This window comes from Doryrhamphus excisus, linkage group LG18 (assembly GCF_037039965.1).
Source record: "Doryrhamphus excisus strain RoL-2023G ecotype Guam linkage group LG18, RoL_Dexc_Guam_v1.1, whole genome shotgun sequence".
Lineage (NCBI taxonomy): Eukaryota > Metazoa > Chordata > Actinopteri > Syngnathiformes > Syngnathidae > Doryrhamphus > Doryrhamphus excisus.
In genome coordinates this window covers 14,662,943-14,683,124 of record NC_136374.1, presented here as the reverse complement: position 1 = coordinate 14,683,124, position 20,182 = coordinate 14,662,943, and the positions used below count along the sequence as shown (strand labels likewise).

Below are 20,182 nucleotides of genomic sequence, written 5' to 3'. Positions count from 1 at the left end.
CCAAAATAATGGAGTCTGTTTGATCATGGGTCACAGTGCTGATTACCAGGACACTTTCAAGGTTCACCCAAAAAAAAACAGCCTGGACATAAATGAAGTTCCTCACAGCAGTTTGGACCCCCATATATTATACAGGCTTTAAACCCCCCCCCCCCCCCACCCCTCCTCTTTTCTATAGTAGCCCAGCACACTTTGGTTATGGGTGCCAGTGGGATGCATTCCAGGACAATATGGCCGCTTCTTGGAAAAAAACATAAAGAACTGGATTGAATCCTGTGTGGCCCCCACATGGCCAAAACACGTTTTATCACAGAAATCCATCTGTCCACGTTTGTTCTGAGGCTCTTGTTTCAAGGGAAGAATCAACGCCGGCAGATGCTCTCACGTTCCTGATTGATAGCTGCTGCATCTGCTCATCTGGATTCCTTCTGATTTCAGATGATGGTGTTGACACGATGTAGTCATGCAGGGGGGGGGGGGTCGGGTCTTTTTAAACCTTCTAACCAAGTGGATGAATGTTATAAAATTAGGAAAATGCTTGTTACTTTCAAATGCTAATATAGCCAGGTATGTGTCGCAGAGGTGCTGGAGCCTATCCCAGCTGTTTTCGGACGAAAGGCGTACACCCTGGACTGGTCGCCAGCCAATCACAGGGCACATATAGACAAACAACCATTCACACTCACATTCATACCTATGGACAATTTGGAGTCGCCAATTAACCTAGCATGTTTTTGGAATGTGGGAGGAAACCGGAGTACCCGGAAAAAACTTCACACAGAGATGTCCTGGGGTGGAATTGAACCTGGGTCTCCTAGCTGTGAGGTCTGCGCGCTAACCACTCGACCACCGTGCAGCCCTCTACATAACATTCATTCATTCATTTTCTACCGCTTATCCTCCCGAGGGTCGCGGGGGTGCTGGAGCCTATCCCAGCTGTCTTCTACACCCTGTACTGGTGGCCAGCCAATCACAGGGCACATATAGACAAACAACCATTCACACTCACATTCATACCTATGGACAATTTGGGGTCGCTAATTAACCTAGCATGTTTTGGAATGTGGGAGGAAACTGGAGTATCCGGAAAAAACTTCACACAGAGATGTCCTGGGCTGGAATTGAACCTGGGTCTCCTAGTTGTGAGGTCTGCGCGCTAACCACTCGTCCACCGTGCAGCCCCCTACATAACATTCATTCAGTCATTTTCTACCGCTTATCCTCACAAGATCAGGGCGGTGCTGGAGCCTATCCCAGCTGTCTTCGTGCGAGAGGCGGGGTACACCCTGGACTGGTGGCCAGCCAATCACAGGGCACATATAGACAAACAACCATTCACACTCACATTCATACCTATGGACAATTCGCTAATTAACCTAGCATGTTTTTGGAATGTGGGAGGAAACCGGAGTACCTGTCGAAAACCCACGCATGCACGGGCAGAACATGCACACTTCACACAGAGATGTCCCAGGGTGGAATTGAACCCGGGTCTCCTAGCTGTGAGGTCTGCGCGCTAACCACTCGCCCCCTACATAACATAATATACCGTAATATAACCTCAGGAGTTCCACAGAGATCCATGCTACGACCTCTGTCCATCACTCCACAGCTTAAAACTGGACACTGAACCCCCTTCATTCTACTTGAGAGCCTCCGGGCTTGAGCTTTAACATCTGGTGTGAAGTGACGTCAGGTCAGGACGCTGTCCCTCAGCACCTTCAAAACGCCCTACCAGTGACGAGTTAACCTGGAATAAAAACAGAGTTCATTTGAGCCTAAAACTCTTGGACTCAAACCTTTACTTCAATTTGGATTCTCAGGTTTTAGACGGGGACGGGGACAGGACAGACCGGATGAATTTACAACCTTTATGGGAGCTCAGGTGTGCTTTGTGGGGGCTCGGATGTCATTGGTTGCTAGACTTGAAACTGTGCATGGAGGCGTTCCCAAAGTGACTTAAATATGAGGGACGCCCTGAGGGACATTCGCCAATAGGTGGGGGGGCTGAGGGGGAGGGGACGCGGACAAACCAGCTGACCCGGTTGAAGGCATGGGGGTTGGGGGCAATAAATGGGTCCTGCTTCAGGTCAGCTGATACCTTTTGACATGGCGACGAGCCTTAGCTAATATTCCGTTAGCTTGCCGTTAATGTGATCTTCAACACAAAACCCCTCACAGATGCCCACTGGAAGACCTTCTTGTCTTCTCATTGTTGGTCCTCAAGATCATTTTTGGACTTGTCAGCTAAGACGAGAGCAGAACCAGTCGACAAATGGCGACAAATGCGGTTTTTTAAGGATCCGCTAAGACTTCCACTGAAGTAAGAGTGGAATTTCTCCACCAACACGGAAAATTCCGGAAGCAATGATGCATTTAAGTCAGCAGGCCCAAACTGTGACTCAGCAGGAGGTGTTGGGGGGGTCAAAGGTGGACACTCACAAAGAGAGGACAAGATGCTATTGTTTCCTGGAAGTGGATCCCTTAAAGACCTTTGACCTGGCAAGGAATTAGGATCATTAACTGGTGACCCCCAATGCTCAACTCACCCCTTTTTGCCCCCAAATTTCCCCCAACCACCCCCTAAACTCCCAGAGGGTGGATTAGACCCGACAGTGAAGTGGCTCAGGATGGTGTCCCCACTGGATTAGGATTCAGTTCGGATTCTGTCCTCAATGGCGCAGGGTTGGAGTTCAGGGGGGGTCAGAGGTTCTACTCAGTGCTCCATCAGCTGATCCTGTGACGCCAGATTTAAGCAGCTTGCCCTTCCTGCCGCCCCCCCCCCCCCGTTTTAACGCCATGTCTGACTCCATCATCGTCACCAACTGCTGCCATTGTGGTACACCCCCCCCCCACACACACAGGCCCACCTCCCACTCGATGTTAGATTGCTGTTGAAAGGATTTTTAATGATGTCATACAATAAATTGAATTTAGTTTAAAAGCAATTTTAGTAAGCTACTGGGAACATTGTGTGCTGTTAGCATTAATGCTAATAAGATGTGTTTCTCCAACGTGATGGTAAATACTATGGTGCATTCACTGACCGCTGAACAACTCCCAAAACCACGGATTATCATTGAAGCACAAAGGACACAAACATTTTAAATGATAACAGTGCTAACATTACTCTCACATTTTAACAGCAATATCAATCAAGGTGGGATGCACGGTGGTCGAGTGGTTAGCGTGCAGACCTCAGTTCAATCCCACTCTCTGACTTTGCATGTTCTCCCCGTGGATGCATGGGTTTTCTCCGGGTACTACGGTTTCCTCCCACATTCCAAAAACATGCTAGGTTAATTAGCGACTCCAAATTGTCCATAGGTATGAATGTGAGTGTGAATGGTTGTTTGTCTATATGTGCCCTGTGATTGGCTGGCCGCCAGTCCAGGATGTACCCCGCCTCTCGCCCGAAGATGGCTGGGACCTCACGACCCTCGTGAGGATAAGCGGTACAAAATGAATGAATGAATGAACTTTTGATGAACTTCATACAGGGCTGTTTTCAAACAGTATATATATGTGTGGTGCATTCACTGACCGCTGAACAACTCCCAAAACCCCGGATTATCATTGAAGCACAAAGGACACAAACATTTTAAATGATAACAGTGCTAACATTACTCTCACATTTTAACAGCAATATCAATCTCGGTGGGATGCACGGTGGTGGAGTGGTTAATCCGAGTTCAATCCCAACCTTTGAGTTTGCATGTTCTCCCCGTGGATGAATCAAAAACTGCGAATGCACCATTGACTATTCTGTTTGATTATAGCAGCGCATGTAAACAAGAGATTGAAATATTCCTTTTCCATGTATACCATTGTTTTTGGAAAGGTCATTCGGAAAGATTCCATTCGGAAAACTCGAAAAACTCGTTTCTACTGACATCCTTTTCCTTTTTCTTGGAATGTTCCAAAGTGCTGTGGTGAGTAAAAGTTATGTGTTCATCTGTCGCCAACATTCGTCTCGGAAAGAAGGATCCCTCTGTGTCCTTACACACACCTGTTGCCCCCACCCCCTCGACCCCCCCCCCCCGTGTCGCACAACCATTTAACCTGCACGTGACCTCTCACCTGCCGCCTATCCACAATATCTAGCGTGTGTATATATATGTGTGTATTATTTTGCACATGAGTAGTATTTTATTCATTTCATTGGCAAATGGTTTAAATCGTTCACACACACGTGTTTTTGGTGTATGTGTGTGTGTGTGTGTGCGTGTATGTGTGTGTATGTGCGGCAGCTGTGCGCTCATCCTTCAGCAGACTGTCGCCATCACGTGCGCTGTAACCATTTGGTGCCGCCATATGGTAGCATGCTAACAAATGTAGCTTTTATTACTTGCGTATGTTATAGTATTTTTTTTTAAAAGGAAGTGGTGTTGTTTAATCAGCAAATGCTTACATATGCATCACCCGTTGGCAATAGTATGGTGCTTTGTTTGCATTAATAATACCTTGGTTAACATTCGTCCCGGTTAGCACTTTTTTTTGGTAGATTTTTACTAAAAAATAATTTGTTATTGAATTGAAGTGAAATACTACATTTGGTACACACATTTAGGGTACTGACAAGCACACATGTAGAATGTGAGTAAGATTGGTTGGAAAAACATGTCCGCCATTAGGTTCAAAGAACTTTACAGGGGCACGAGCAGGACACTTGGTGCACATGTGTAGTGTTTCTATACGTAGGGATTTGAGTATTTATACCTCATTCATTCATTCTTTTATTAAACACAATGCCTTGCTTTTTTTTTGTGGAAAAAGGCACAGGCTAATAAAGGCCAGAAGAACAGACACACACACACACACACATACACACACACATACACACACACGTACTGGCAGGACACTTTCACTTCTCTGTTCCCATCAACATGTCACATGTTACGCTAAGAGAGAATACGAGGGTGGGGGGGGGGAGCTTTTTTGAGGTTTTCCTGCCTTCTTTCATCTCATTTCTTCTCTTTCTTCTCTTTCATCCACTGAAGATCATTCAGTAGATGAAAGATATTAAAAAGGCAGTTTTAGATAAGACTACAATGTCATCTAGACGTCTTTTACCGATATCTGATAAGGGTTGGGGCTGGGTTAGCGCGCAGACCTCACAGCTAGGAGACCCAGGGTTCAATTCCACCCTCGGGCAATCTCTGTGTGGAGTTTGCATGTTCTCCCCGTGCATGCGTGGGTTTTCTTCGAGTACTCCGGTTTCCTCCCACATTCCAAAAACATGCTAGGTTAATTAGCGACTCCAAATTGTCCATAGGTATGAATGTGAGTGTGAATGGTTGTTTGTCTATATGTGCCCTGTGATTGGCTGGCCACCAGTCCAGGGTGTACCTCGCCTCTTGTCCGAAAACAGCTGGGATAGGCTCCAGCATGTCCAACATGATAGAGTGAAAAGAAGTTCTCCTCCTCTTACGTGTGGAAGTGGTAAATTTTTGGCTTCTTTGTTTTGTCTTTGGGCTGCACAGTGGTCGAGTGGTTAGCGTGCAGACCTCACAGCTCGGAGACCAGGGTTCAATTCCACCCTCGGGCAATCTCTGTGTGGAGTTTGCATGTTCTCCCCGTGCATGCGTGGGTTTTCTCCGGGTACTCCGGTTTCCTCCCACATTCCAAAAACATGCTAGGTTAATTGGCGACTCCAAATTGTCCAGTTTCTGAGTTGATACAGGTTGGACTGGTGTGTGTGGAATGCAGGTCTTGGTCCTCGAGACCTTTCTGTGGCCACAGTTAGTACTTTGACTGGGGACACATTTTACTAATTTGCTGAAAATGTAAAGTATTTGCAAGACTAATTAGACTTAGTCTGAGTGAAGTCCCTAATCAATCTGGTCTAGTCCAGACTTGAGTCTACTTCTCTGCAAGATAGTTGAGTGGAAATGGAGTGGAAGTGGAAATAATGAAAAAATCTCAATGGCAAACAAAGTCCTCATTTTAAAACGGTATAAAATTATATATATATATATATATAAATAAAATGTAACAATATTTATTTATTTATTTATTTATTTATTTATTTATTTATTTATTTATTTATTTATTTATTTATTTATTTATTTATTTATTTATTTATTTATTTATTATGTAACAATATATATATGGTATAAAATTATATATACATATATATGGAATGGAAATATTCCATATATATGGAATATATGTTGGAATGTTGTGATACTGTTATTTTTATAAAAAAGTATAATTATTTGTAAAGTTGTCATTTTACAAGTTTTGTAAATAATAATAATAATAATAATAATAATAATAATAATTACAGTCTCGTGTCTCAACGCTTGTGATTTTTTTTTATTCTGGAGGTGAGTGCTGGCGGTGCCCCGGGGATGGGGGGAAGAAGGGTGGGGGCTCTTGTTTAACGACCTTTACAGCGACTCCACCACCCCCCCTCCAGTTGCAATCAATGCAGTAAGAGGGGGGAGGACGGTTGGTGTGTAGATTTGAAGGGGGGGGGTGCAGCACAATTGAGTGAGTGTTGCTGGGGGTGAGGGGGGGGGGGACACACACCAGGAAGGAATCCTACCCCCGCTCCTCTTCCTCCTCTCATGCCAACGTATTGCTGAACAACTTTTATTAACTCTACACTCAACGCCCCGGTTTGTTTGATTCCGTTTTCTCCAAACATTTTTGCTCCCTTGCCTGGGTTTTTGTACAATATTGCAAGTATCAAACTAGTCAGTCTCATTTTTTATTCCGTCCCACACCTTGATGACCCTGCATGGGGCCAAGCAAAGTGGTGCACGTCATCAATTTAATAAAGAAGAGGAAAAACATCTTACTATATGTACAGGAATTCCGCATCAACAATAATGTCCAACTATTCATCATTTATAATTATTTAGCATTGTTTTCTGAATATAAAACTACAATTATTTTCTATAAAATGTATTTTTTAATATTTCGGGGTGTCTGAAATCGATATATTAGATTATTATTAGCCGTTTGTCTAACCTTTTAGAACAAATTGATAACAAAAACCAAAGTTCTTCAGTGTAAAACATAGTCAGTCTTAACTTTGATGGGCCTGGGAGGTAAGTCTTTGCACACAAAGGGCTCTAATTTGGCGGCGCACCCCCGCGGAGTGCTAATTTCAACACAACAGTGTACTGAAGGTACTCTGAAAGCTCGCCAGCTCCTACCGACTCTACTCTCAACACAGGCGAAAAAGTACATGCAGTACACACACCTCACCAAAACCTTGTAGGCAGGTTTTTTTTAGAGTGTCAGGCATATTTCAATGCAGTAAACCAGGGGTCTCAAACTCAATTTACTTGGGGGCCACTGGAGCTAGGGTCTGGGTGAGACTGGGCCGCACCAGGTTTTCCAAAAAAAAAAAAAAAACGCATTTATTAAAAACAGAAAAATGAATAAACTTTGCTTTGGTTTCGATTTTCTACAATAAAAGCTCTGATAAAACATAAAACATCGTACTTTTTATTTTTCTACACAATATATACACAAAACACGACTATAGTCACATTTATACTCTTTTTATTTACAACATATTGCGCAACTGCTTGAGACACATGCTAACTCGCAAACTAGAGAGCTAGCGACCTAAATGGTAGCCTTCAAGTTATTTCCTTTAAACTTAAATAGCCAAAAACTTACCACTTCCACACGGATAGGGAGGATAACTATTAACAGTTATTTAAACTTAAACATGAACATTAATCAAACGTAATAATTTTTTCTGGGTTCTGGTCACTAACATTAAACTTTCATATCAAGGCGGGGGCCTCAAACTAGTGTCTTGGGGGCCACATTTGGCCCGCGGGCCGCGTGTTTGAGACCCCTGCAGTAAACACTCACAGCAACCACTATTTAATGTAATGCTCTACTCTGTGCTCCTCTTGGATGATTGAGCTTTATTGCTTAAGGTGAGTCCAACCCCCCGATGGAGGTGCCTCCTGGACGCTTCCCTGGTGAGGCGTTCCTGGCATGCTCAGTCGGAAGTTTCCCTGGAGGGATTATGTCATGAGAACCTATGCTCCTGATGGCACTGGAAGAGGTGGCCGGAGACTTGGAAGTCTGGACCCCAGACTCACATAAGTAAATGAAAGGATGGGTGGATGGGGGCTGCACGTGGGCTTTGGTGTTAAACATTCAGGTGAAAATGATGACTATCTAATCAGCAATGCGAAAGCACCAAAGCATCTTTAGCATGCGAAAGGAGAGCCCACATTCGTCGTCTTTCCTGGTGTCATTGTGATGAGACGGAGACTCCACAAAGTCTGCCGCCACCTCTCGAGTGCGATCCCATGCTGACGAAACACCACTGGAAACTGTTAGATTATGTAAAGGCTCAATGAATCTACAATGTAAATTCATGACCGCCTCACTTTTCAGCAAGAATGTATTACCTTGACAAGGGACAAGTCCATCGAAAGTAAACTTGGATCTAATTTAAAACAGTTGGTGTACAGATTTAGATTTACTATCCACTAAAATGAGTCAACACGCAGCCATGATTGTCTAAATAGCTTCCAGGTTGTTACTGGAATCTTCTCCCACACCCTTGTGATCTTGGTGGTGTGTTTGGGGTCCTTTTTAATTTGGAGAGTGGTCTGTTTCACAGCATCACAGCACATGTAGGAATTCATGTTTCAAACATGAAATTCATTCAACCGCTGCTCCCCAGTGTCAGCAGTACTCGTGCACCCCGGGCCACCATGCTTGACTGTAGGGAAGACATTATTTTGCTTGTGTTGCCAGCTGTTTAGACAATAATGGCTGTGTGTTGATCAGTGGTGTCATTAAGTCTATTCTTGAGCCCCCCTAAATAATTTGACATTTTAATAGATTTTTTATTGATTTATTAAATTTTATTAAATTGTATTATATTTTATTTAATTTTGTTTAATTTATTTATTTTTTAATCTATGACAAATCTTATATAGTAGAGCAAAATGTTCTTGAGCCCCCATAAATAATGTGATCTTTTAAATTTATTGATATATTTTTTATTTATTTAATTTTATTTAATTTTATTTAATTTTATTTAATTTTATTTAATTTTATTTAATTTTATTTAATTTTTAATCTCTGACAAATTTTATATAATAGGGCAAAAGCAGACTACTAGTAGTAGTAGTAATAATCAGAAGAAGAATAATGATGATAGTAATAATAATAGGCTAATTAATAATATAATAATGATTATGATATAATTGATCACTGTCCACTGGACAGAATGGTTACAGAGCTTGAGCAGCGCTTTTGCAGTGTAGATTGTGTGTACTTGTGTACATTTAATGGTGGCCTAAAACTATTGAGTTTCTCTTCTAAATCTGTACTAAAGTGGGAAAGTTATATCCCGGTTCTTGTTCTGTATTTGGTTTTTGGATTTTTTTTGAATGTCTACTACATTCATTCATATTCTGTGCATCTCCAGGGGTCCCCAGAACCTAGTGACGCCCCTGGTGTTGATTGGACATAAAACAATATTGCTGAAGATAACATGAGCATGGCCTCTTCTCATGATTCTGTTGTCTTTCTGTTCTTTAATGATGACACAATAAACCTTTTCCTACTCGTCCGTGTCGCTGGGTTCATGCAAAACAGGGGGAGCACCACTCTGCATGTCACAAGTGAGGGGGGAAATCAAAAAAGCCTCCAGAGAGGTTTAAAATTCCCCCTATGACCTCACATTGGTTCCCCCCTGATGTTCCAAGTCAACTCTACCAGTGACAAAGTCATCGTAGTACTAGTCTTATTAGTCTGCAGGTCTTCCATAAAGTCCCACGGAGCTTTGTCTACAACAGCGTCATACATATGCCTTTACCTGCACGGTGGACAAGTGGTTAGCATGCAGGCCTCACAGCTAGAAGACCCGAGTTCAATTCCACCCTCAGTTATCTCTGTGTGGAGTTTGCATGTTCTCCCCGTGCATGCGTGGGTTTTCTCCGGGTACTCCGGTTTCCTCCCACATTCCAAAAACATGCTAGGTTAATTAGCGACTCCAAATTGTCCATAGGTATGAATGTGAGTGTGAATGGTTGTTTGTCTATATGTGCCCTGTGATTGGCTGACCACCAGTCTCTCGCTCGAAGACAGCTGGGATAGGCTCCAGCACCCCCGCGACCCTTGTGAGGGTCAACTGTAGAAAATGAATGAATCAATGAATTTTATATATACACTATATTTACCACTTCCACACAGAATGGGAGGAGAAGTGTTTTTTTTTTTGCGTGAGGATAAGCAAATGAATGAATAAAACGCCATTACACCACATTCTATATTCCCAACAAATTGCCGGTCACATAATAAGGACAACCGGAAGGGAAGGGAGCTCAGAGGAAGTGCTGAAGGACTTTGCCGATTCCCGTTTTAGCCAAACCAGGGTCAGGAAGGCAAGTAAAGGTTTTGTACTGTACCAGGGTGAGAGAGGCGATGGCTTCATGAGGTCGGGAACCCTGACCTCTCCTCTTCCTCACCTGCTGCACTGCACGGTCAGCGCTCTCGTCTCCCATTCCCAAGGTCCCGGGTTCGAGCCCTGTGTGAAGCAGGTGGGTTACATTAGCAAGATTGAACAGCTGATTTCTTTATTGTTATGAAACTAGCTTTTGAAAATACATTAACTGTCGCCATTATTAGCTTTTTTTTAATGGTTTTCATCAATTCAATGACTGTTAGCATTGAAGTCAGCTTTATCACGACTTATCACAACTTTAAAACAACGATTACACAAAAAAAGCAACACGTGAGTTATTATTTAATTCACAGCAGCTGCTCTCGGTCTGCGTCATCATCATGGCTTCACGCTGGAATGTCAAAGCCTCCTTTTGCCGGGACGTGACTCAACAGCCAGGACGTTTCTGGAAGCTTCAGAGGCTGACGCAGCTGCCCTACATTAGCGTCATCTGCAAGACATTACCCAGAAAGCTTTGCTGCCTCGGCCGGCCAGGAGGATCTGCCCTTGCCAAAGTCTGGTGAGGCACTTCCTGTATCTTCGTCATTCACGTTCAAAGAATAAACTTATTATTATTATTACAATATCGGATGTTGTTCTATCATAGGCATAATTTACATCATTTACATCATTTAATTATGTAAAGGCATAATTCATTCATTCATTCATTTTCTACCGCTTATCCTTACAAGGGTAGCGGGGGTGCTGGAGCCTATCCCAGCTACCACGTGACCGCTGTGCAGCCCCCTACATAACATAACATAATATCCCATAATATAACCTCAGGAGGCGGCACAGCGGTTGAGTGGTTAGCACGCAGACCTCACAGCTAGGAGGACCAGGGTTCGATTTCCACCCTCGGCTATCTCTGTGTGGAGTTTGCATGTTCTCCCACGTGCATGCGTGGGTTTTCTCCGGGTACTCCGGTTTCCTCCCACATTCCAAAAACATGCTAGGTTAATTAGCGACTGTGAATGTGAATGTGAGTGTGAATGGTTGTTTGACTATATGTGCCCTGTGATTGGCTGGCCACCAGTCCAGGGTGTACCCCGCCTCTCGCCCGAAGACAGCTGGGATAGGCTCCAGCACCCTCGTGAGGAAAAAGCGGTAGAAAATGAATGAATGATAACCTCAGGAGTTCCACAGAGATCCATGCTACGACCTCTGTCTATAACTCCACAGCTTCAAGCCGGAAACTGGACACTCTCCTAGCTGTGAGGTATGCGCGGTAACCACTCGTCCACTGTGCAGCCATTGTAATGGTGTTTAAAAATCTATTTTTGGTCACAAATCATGCAAAAATGTGGTGCTGCATTAATTTTATTGTACAAAAACAGCATGCTCATTTCCCAAAGAGTTTTACATTTGTATGATGTATGATGTTTATCTTTAGCGTGACAGAGGAAGATGATGAATATATAGTGGTTAACGTAGTAGCAGCGAGCTAGAGAAATCCAGAAAGTGTGTCATTCTGCGGTTTAGTGACGGAACTATAAAAAAAATGTCTGTCATTATTCACAAACCTCAGCTTACTTTGGGATATTTCTCTCCCCGCATTGTTATTGTTGCATGTTTTCCTTTTGGTGACGTGGCGCATCACAATGTTTCACTCTTTTGTTTCTCTAAAACATGGGTCTCAAACACGCGGCCTAGTTTGAGGCCCCCGCCTTGATATGAAAGTTTAATATTAGTGCATGTACCCAGAAAAATTATTACGTTTGATTAATATTCATGTTAAAAGATTAAATAACTGTTAATAGTTATCCTCCCTATCCGTGTGGAAGTGGTAAGTTTTTGGCTATTTAAGTTTAAAGGAAATAACTTGAAGGCTACCGTTTAGGGTTGCTAGCTCTCTAGTTTGCGGGTTAGCATGTGTCTCAAGACCCTGCAGTTGCGCAATATGTTGTAAATAAAAAAAGTATAAATGTGACTATAGTCGTGTTTTGTCATGTCTACAGGGCTCTAATAATGCTTAATTAATTAAAGTTAAATTTAATCAGAAAAAATAATTTGTCTACCCACCAACTATATGTGCTTTCTTAAGTTTTTATTATTTGCCGTTTTATTATTATTATATTTATTTATTACTGATTGATTGATTTTCTTTATTCTTGATTTGTTTATTTATTTTTCATCTTATTTTGTGCAGAAAATTAAGATATTTGAGAACAGTGGAATGTTTTATCAGAGCTTTTATTGTAGAAAATCGGAACCAAAGCACTGAAAATTTTTATTTTTCTGTTTTTAATAAATGCAGGGTTTTTTTTGGGGGGGGGGGGGGGGGACCTGATGCGGCCCAACCTTGCCCAGACCCTAGCTCCAGTGGCCCCCAGGTAAATTGAGTTTGAGACCCTTGCTCTAAAACCACAAAGAAGAGCAACGAAAAGTAACCGATAGGTTCCGACATGGAAATCGGATTCTAAAGGTGATTCTTGCTGGACTTTTTTTTTCACAGTTTCGTCGAAATTACCAAAAAAAAAAGATAAAATGTTTGTGCATGTGTGTTTTAGCTCAGAAGCCACAAAGAACTAAGAGTTTATGGCATCTGATCTGTTCACTTGCTTATCTTGCACACCTGACGCTGCGTCCCACTCACTCACCTTGACCTACATCACACACACACACACACACACACACACACTGAAATGCAAACATGTAATATAACAACACACATGTCCACACGGACACATGGACTCAGCTCTGGTTGCCCAAGACATCGAAGCCTCACACTTTGCCCCCCCCGGAGAACACTCTCGTATCTGCTGAGTACCTCGGAGGAGCCTCCATAAACATCCATGTATGTTTGCTATGTTGGAGCGTAAAAGCCAATGGGTCGGTAGATCCCCACTTCCACAGGGGATACGTTTCAGGAAGACCAGCAAATGTCCTGAGAATTCATACGTTCATAAAAATGTCTATTTCTAATGCATGTCTCACTCCCACCCTCTTCAACCCTCCTGCTGGGCTTGACGTTGATATTCTCCAATTTTGGATCAACATTTGCAATAAAATAGAATTTTTATTAAGTAATAAAGTGATACAAATTGTCTGACTGGACTCCAGGTCTTCTCTAAAGACTCAAGTCTGGTCAAGTCCAGGCTTGAGTCTACTCCTATGCAAGATAGTTGACATTAGAATGAAGTGAATAATAATAATAATAATAATAATAATGAAGAAATAATCCCAATGGCAAAAAAGTCCTAATTTTAAAACTGTATAAAATTAAAAAAATATATGTATATATTATATATATATAAATATATATATATAGAATGTTGATACTGTCATTTTATTAAGTATAATTATTTATTTAAAAAAACAAGTTGTCATTTTACAAGTTTTGTAAAAATAATGTGATACTAGATTAGGAAATTAAAATTGTAATAATACAAGAAAAGAAACTACAGCAAAGTTAAAAAATATGAAAATATTATTTTACATGGATTAAGTCATTATCTTATGATTGTAATAATAATTGTTCTGTCGTTTTCAAAGAATAAAGTTGTTGTTTGTCAAATATGGTGGCAAATTCTTGGCAAAATGGCTTTTGGATTCTCCTAAATTGAAGTACAGTATAGTAAATGCAGATGATGTGGCAATACTTGGTGTATTTTAATAAGTTTGGTTTCAAATGAGAAGGCAAACATATTCTATCCAAAGTATAAATGACAGGGTGTGTGCACAGCAATGAAGAATATCAGACAAATATTCCAACTGTCGTTCTTTAATTCCATCAATATCAAAAAAGTGCTGGTGAAAAAAGAACATTTCATTAAATTCTCAAAATTCAAACGAAAAAAAAGAACCCCCCCCCTCCGAAAAGACTAAAATAACTTATGATACAATAACAAATGTACATTAAAAAAAAAGAATCCAAACAGTATTTTAGCCACCAAGTTGAAAAGCAGACACAGGTGGAGGTAGGTTGTCGTCACGTTAAAACTAACTCGCTCCTGTCGTCTGGTCCAAACCTCAGCTTGGATGACGCTCGCTGCCGCTGACCAGAAGAAGTTGAGGCAGAGCGAGATTTCCCTGGAAGACCACCGGGTTTGAACCAGACGGCAGCACGTCCTGAAAAAGTCCAACAGTTCTAACTCCACACTTGATATTTAAGACACGCTTTTGCCGACAGAGGAACCCACTTGAGTGAAAAAACATGAATTGTTGTAGAAGATCCCATCGAAATTGCCCAACTTCACATTCACTTTCTCTTCACGCAGTGGGGGGGGGGGTCAGATTCTTTACAAAATGGGGAATGTTGGGGGTAGAGCGAATGTGATATTTCACACCTTCGCTCATGTTTGCTTGGGAAACACCATCCGGCCGCTGAGAAGCAACTGGAAAAGACCGTGAAGAGGAAGCGACGTGGTTACGGCGGTGGGTGACATCGGGACTTTGGGAGGGGCGACAATCAAACTTTGGCTGGGAAATTCGAGCTGTCGGCTACGGATGACGGCTACCTTTGAGCTGGAAGGGGCTTGAAGATCGAAACATGTGGAGCGCACGCACACACACACACACACACAACTGGTGGAACTCGCACTGGCCCAACAAGTTGAACAAAGAAGTTGAAAAGCATCTTATGAGGGATCATCGGTTGCTATGGCTACGACACATCCTGAAATATATTCAAGTCTGTTTACCGTCCTGAAGGACGACACAATAAAATGAGCTTGTGTGTGCGTCCGACGACAGTCAGCAGTCAAGGCATCACAACCTACATGTGTGTGTGTGTGTGTGTGTGTGTGTGTGTGTGTGTGTACAAAGTCTACACTCGTTACCAACGCAATTACCAAAAGTCACTTTTGTCCTCATGAAACCTCCTCCTGACTCCAGTCAACGCTCGGTCTCGGTCCATGGCGTCTTCTTCCCTTGTACGAGCCCCGCCTCCCTCCCGTCGGCTCCATTACCTGCGGAGCTGCTCCAGTCTGGCTTTCAGTTCTTCCTGTTTGGCTTGAAGTTTGTCCCGTTTGGCCCGCAACCTGAAGGCGCGGTCCTCCAGGCCGTAGATGCAGTCTCTGGCCTTCTTCAGGATCACCACCTTGGACGCCTTCTCGTTGTGCGAAAGCTCGGGCACGTTGTCGCGCAGCCGCACAAAGCAGTTCTTCAGCTCGTTGCGCCGCTGGCGCTCCATCACGTTGTGCGTCCGCCGCCGCTCCTCCTCGTCCTCCGTCTCCGCCGAGCTCCGCGACGATGACTGCTGTTCCCTGTGGTGGCTGTAGTAGCGCGTAGATGTCGACGAGAAGTAGCCGCGGGAGTTGTGCGAGGGACGGGAGTGTGCGTCGGCGCCACGCGAGCGCTTGTTGGACGAGGAAGTCGGCGGGGACGCCGGGCAAGGCGCCGCGTAGTTGTGCTGCTGCTGGATCTCCAGGTGGTGGCGCTGGAGAGCACGCTGCTTCTCATCCTGCTTCTGCTGGCGGGCCGAGAGCTCCGCGGGGGGGCTGGAGGAACAGCGCCCCACCGTCACCACGTCGATTTCCTCCTCTGGGAATCAGAAGGGCACACGTTGAGCCAAAGTAACAACTTTCCTTCCCAAGCAAAGTGACGTTTCATCCCACATCAATGAACTCCATTCATTCCATGTGGCCTCAAACACCAGAAAAAAATCCTTTAGTAGACTTTTTTTTCTCTTAAAAGTTTTTATAAAATAAAAAACAATATAAAAATTGTAAAAACTAAAAAAAAACAGCCAGCAAACAAACAAAGTTCACCACTTCCTGTGTGGTTAATAGTCAGCAAAGCCACAAGAATTAGTCATTAGGAGTTAATGGATGCGCACACACACACACACACACACACAGTTAAGTCAGTCTACAGCTAAGACCCGCCCACACTTTTAAAAAAAACATGCCAATCAAAGAGCATCTTACAGATGTGCAGCCAGCGGTTAGATAAGCAGAGTTCAAAGCCCACAGTGGGCTCAGTGCCACTAAACAGTAACGGCTATGTTCCTGCTTCATTCTTACCAGAGTCACTGGACGAGTACGTGGACAGCTCGCCGCCAGTCGATCCGTAGTCCGACGTGGCCTCGCTGTGCTCCTGGGTCTCCATCAGAGTCTGGCAGTCCAGCGTGGACCCGGCTAGCCCCTCAAAGATACTTGTGTCGATATCAGACAGCAGCGGGCTGGAGCCCAGCATGGAGGACACCAGCTTCTCCTCCAGGGTCTTATCCGGGGCCAGGCACTGCCACAGCCCGTCCTCGCCGCTCTCCTCCAGAGGGGAAGGCGGCCCCCCGGTGGATATCCCGTCCTTCTCGGCTCCATCCGAGTGGAAGAAGGCGCAATTCCAATTGAGTTGCATGTCTTGGTCTTCCAGCAGGATGTCCGACACGTAGCTCAGCTGGTCGCCCTTGGAGAGCGGCTTTCCGTCGCCGCTCAGGCCCACCTTCAGAGGGGGCGACTGAGGGGGTGTCGGTAGGGACTGAAGGTCCTTCATCAAACTTTGGCAGAACTCTTCATCAAAGAACAGCGGATCCGAGTAAAGCCAGTCTTGCGACCGAGCGACGCTTTGCAACATGTTCAATCGCAGAATCTAGTAGGAAATAAACCAATAAATAAAAATTAGACAAGTTTGGATCCAAAAGTTAAAATCCAATCAGGAGGTAAATCCAAACAGCAGCAGCAGCACGTGTCCTTTGTGAAGGTTCCTTCCACACTGTGAACACCACTAGAAGACCGGCTCCTTTTAAATATGTTTACATCCCTTTAGCTCCGCCTACACTCCTTTGAAGCCCAGTAACTCCCTAAAGGACCCCCAAACTGCCCCCTCTTTTCATCATGACATCACAGCAACAGCTGGAGGAGACATGGCGCAGACTCTCAACACCTTTTTGGAAAATTTACATTTTTTTTTTCTACTGAAAAACTTTAACAGCTGAAAAGGTACTTTGCATTTTTTTACACCTCTGTTGCTATTTTCCACACCAATGTGAAAAGAACCGTTCAGACATAACATTTGCACTTATTCCCTGTGATGAGACACGGGGAGGGGGCGTTTGTGGGGGGGGTCCTGTCATAAACCACATGGTGCGTGGATGTATAGCAGGTTGTGATGCAGAACAAAGCTACACTGTGAGTGCGTGCTTGTGCAGATATGTTAAAGAACGACTCTTCTATGCACCGTGGAAGCTCCACGAACACCACACACACATGCACAATTTAAACACACATGCCTTACAAGTTATTTATTTTAGCTTGAACACTACTCTCTTAACATATAAAATAGTCTAAAAAGACCAAACAATGGCATGGTTGGTTGTGCACGTTAGCAGTTTAAAATATGGACGTTTCATAACGAGGTTTAGCACCGGCTAATTGGAACAACTCTTTGAAGACATCCAACGTGGGATACCCGAAGTAGCAATGTCAGTGCCAGGCAACGCAGTGCGGCTGCCATTTAAACCCACGTGAGTTACGAGCGTGGACACCCACTCTCCAACCCCACCCCGAACTACTGACCACGCGTGTGTCCACCAACAAGGAGGTTAAACTAGCTAACTAAACACGTTATAGACAGAATCAGCGTCCTTACCGGCACTTGGCAGAAGATAACAAAGTGTAAAAGGCGTCCCAAAATGAGGTCCACTGAAAGTCTACAAAAAGAGAGAGTGGATGTGATGACTATTTCGTGGGGAGAAGTTTTTTGCGTGTAAACTTCAAGTGGGAGCAAGGCAGCATGTTGCGTCTGTAAAAACCGGCTACTAGCAGACTAGTAAAGTAGGTGTGGTCAGCATGACCGCAGCCCTTTTAAATCCGCGGCTCGCCAGGGTGTCCTTCCGCGACTAAAAAAACGCGCCAAAACCTGAAAACCTGCCACCAACGGCTCACCTTCTATTATTCGATACGCTTTATGATTATCCAATACCATTGATCGATGTTTCGATTGGTTCCACAGGAACAAGCAACAACAAAAGCGTTCGTATATAATTTATTGTACATCTAGCTCGTCGGGTTGGCGGAGGGATATGAGTGCAGGGTGGGATTCCAGGAAATGGATGGCGGTAAAAGTGAGGACATAGAACACGTGGATAGAGAGGAGAAGCCGGGTGGCTGTCTGCGGCTCTGCCTGTCTGTTTTATTGTCTGATTGTTCGTCTACTACAGGCAACGGTCTTTTAAGACGAGTATTTATACACATAATGGGGAAAAAAATCCAACAATTATTTCACAATGGAGAGTTTTTGTGCAACCATATGGGTTATTATTACTTTCTTTTAGATTCATTCATGTTTGTTGTTGGTTTGTATTATTATTTTAACAAAAATGGCCACTTGTAGTAGCTCATTTTACTCTTTAAACACAAATTACTGATCATTTCAATGTATATGTACTCAAAATATATTCTTAATTTTTCTTAAATAAAGAATTTTATTATTTTTTGTCACTGCATTTGTATGATGTTTGTGTGTGATTCTCTATAAGTTGATCTCTATAAATTGCAGTATATATTTTGTCTTTAAATTTTAGTTAATTACTTATGTGGTTATTTGTCTATATGTTTGTATGAAATGCACAAAATATGTTTTAAGTAATCTCCCGAATAAACTTCACATATACATGACATGTCTGTGTGTTGGTGTGTGTATACCGTATACTGTATACTGTATACTATATACTGTATATCCATATCCTGACATTTTGCTTAACTTTGATCCACTTTTGCCTCCAAGCCTTGCAAAGCACCAAAATACATCAGATTGTTAAAGAGGTGAAATGTGTGCAGTCGGAATGAATCAACCCTCCAGTTTACCGCAGCAGGTCCTCCATCCTCCTCCTTCTTCCTTACTTCCTTACATAACGTTTGGAGGAATCGGTCGTACACGTGCTGACGTGTCCAGCCAATCAGAGGCGGCTGCCGTGCATGTGAGTGCTTGGCATGGTCTAAGGTATTTTTTTTTGCACAGATACGCCAAAAGCCTTGCAGAGAGCATCATATACATTCATGCACCATTAAAAGAGTCATATGTATGTAATTTATATGTGTGTTTATGTGTGTGTGTTAAACAGTACAGTAAGGGATGCGCTTCTTTTGTGCACCATAAGAGATAATTGCAGCCTTGCAGGGAGTCTGCCACATGGAAGCTATTTATTGCTGGGTGTAAATGCATTTTTATATCGCCAGCAAATTGCAGCACCATCCTTCAAATTAAGACTAAAAATAAAAGCTCTAAGGTGTTCCAGATTTGGGTGCATAAGGATGTGATGTAGCATATCAGCATCAGCAGAGAGGGGAATAGTATAAGGGAATATTCTGTAACAGTACCTGCACAAAGGGAAGGCGGTGCAGTGGAAAAAAGTGGGTTAATGTGCCACCTACTGGCAGACTGGCCTGCTGATTCACCGACTTCACTTGACTCCTGTGATGCAGCTGCTTTTCCACCTCACTTCTTCCAGGAATGAATCTCTGCTATCTCATATAATCCATTTGATATTTGACTCATGACTGCACACGTCACATTTTAAAAATCCCAGTGAGGTAATCAGATTTTTTTTCCACATTAATTTAACACTCTTGTATTTAGTTGTCATACCAGATTATGTCACGCTTCATTCAACTTTACATACATTTATACAACATTGTGCATTACATAAGACAGTATAAATACTTTAATATTTGTAAAACATGATATTCATTGGAAGCAGATTATTATTCCGTAAATATAAAAAGATCATTAAAAAACTCAAGATTTCAATATTAACTTTAATAATGACGGATGCACGGTGTTCTAGTGGTTAGCGCGCAGACC

The 20,182-nt window shown here is 43.1% G+C and overlaps 1 protein-coding gene across 1 annotated transcript; it reads right to left on the bottom strand.

The window, feature by feature from the left end:
• Nucleotides 1–14,142: 14,142 nt before the first annotated feature.
• LOC131106153 (uncharacterized) lies at nucleotides 14,143–18,166 on the bottom strand. The gene is made up of 3 exons (XM_058054960.2): nucleotides 17,969–18,166; nucleotides 16,405–16,969; nucleotides 14,143–15,922 (listed from the first exon to the last, which is right to left on the bottom strand). Exons 2-3 carry the CDS (start codon nucleotides 16,952–16,954, stop codon nucleotides 15,345–15,347), a joined length of 1,128 nt encoding a protein of 375 aa, XP_057910943.2. The 5' UTR covers nucleotides 16,955–16,969; nucleotides 17,969–18,166; the 3' UTR covers nucleotides 14,143–15,344.
• Between the last annotated feature and the right edge of the window lie 2,016 nt (nucleotides 18,167–20,182).

Coding starts and splice junctions, on each gene's coding strand:
- LOC131106153 (XM_058054960.2), bottom strand. CDS start 16,954: ATGTTGCAAAGCGTCGCTCGGTCGCAAGACTGGCTTTACTCGGATCCG. Junction 15,923..16,404: donor GTACTCGTCCAGTGACTCTG/GTAAGAATGAAG, acceptor TCTGATTCCCAG/AGGAGGAAATCGACGTGGTG.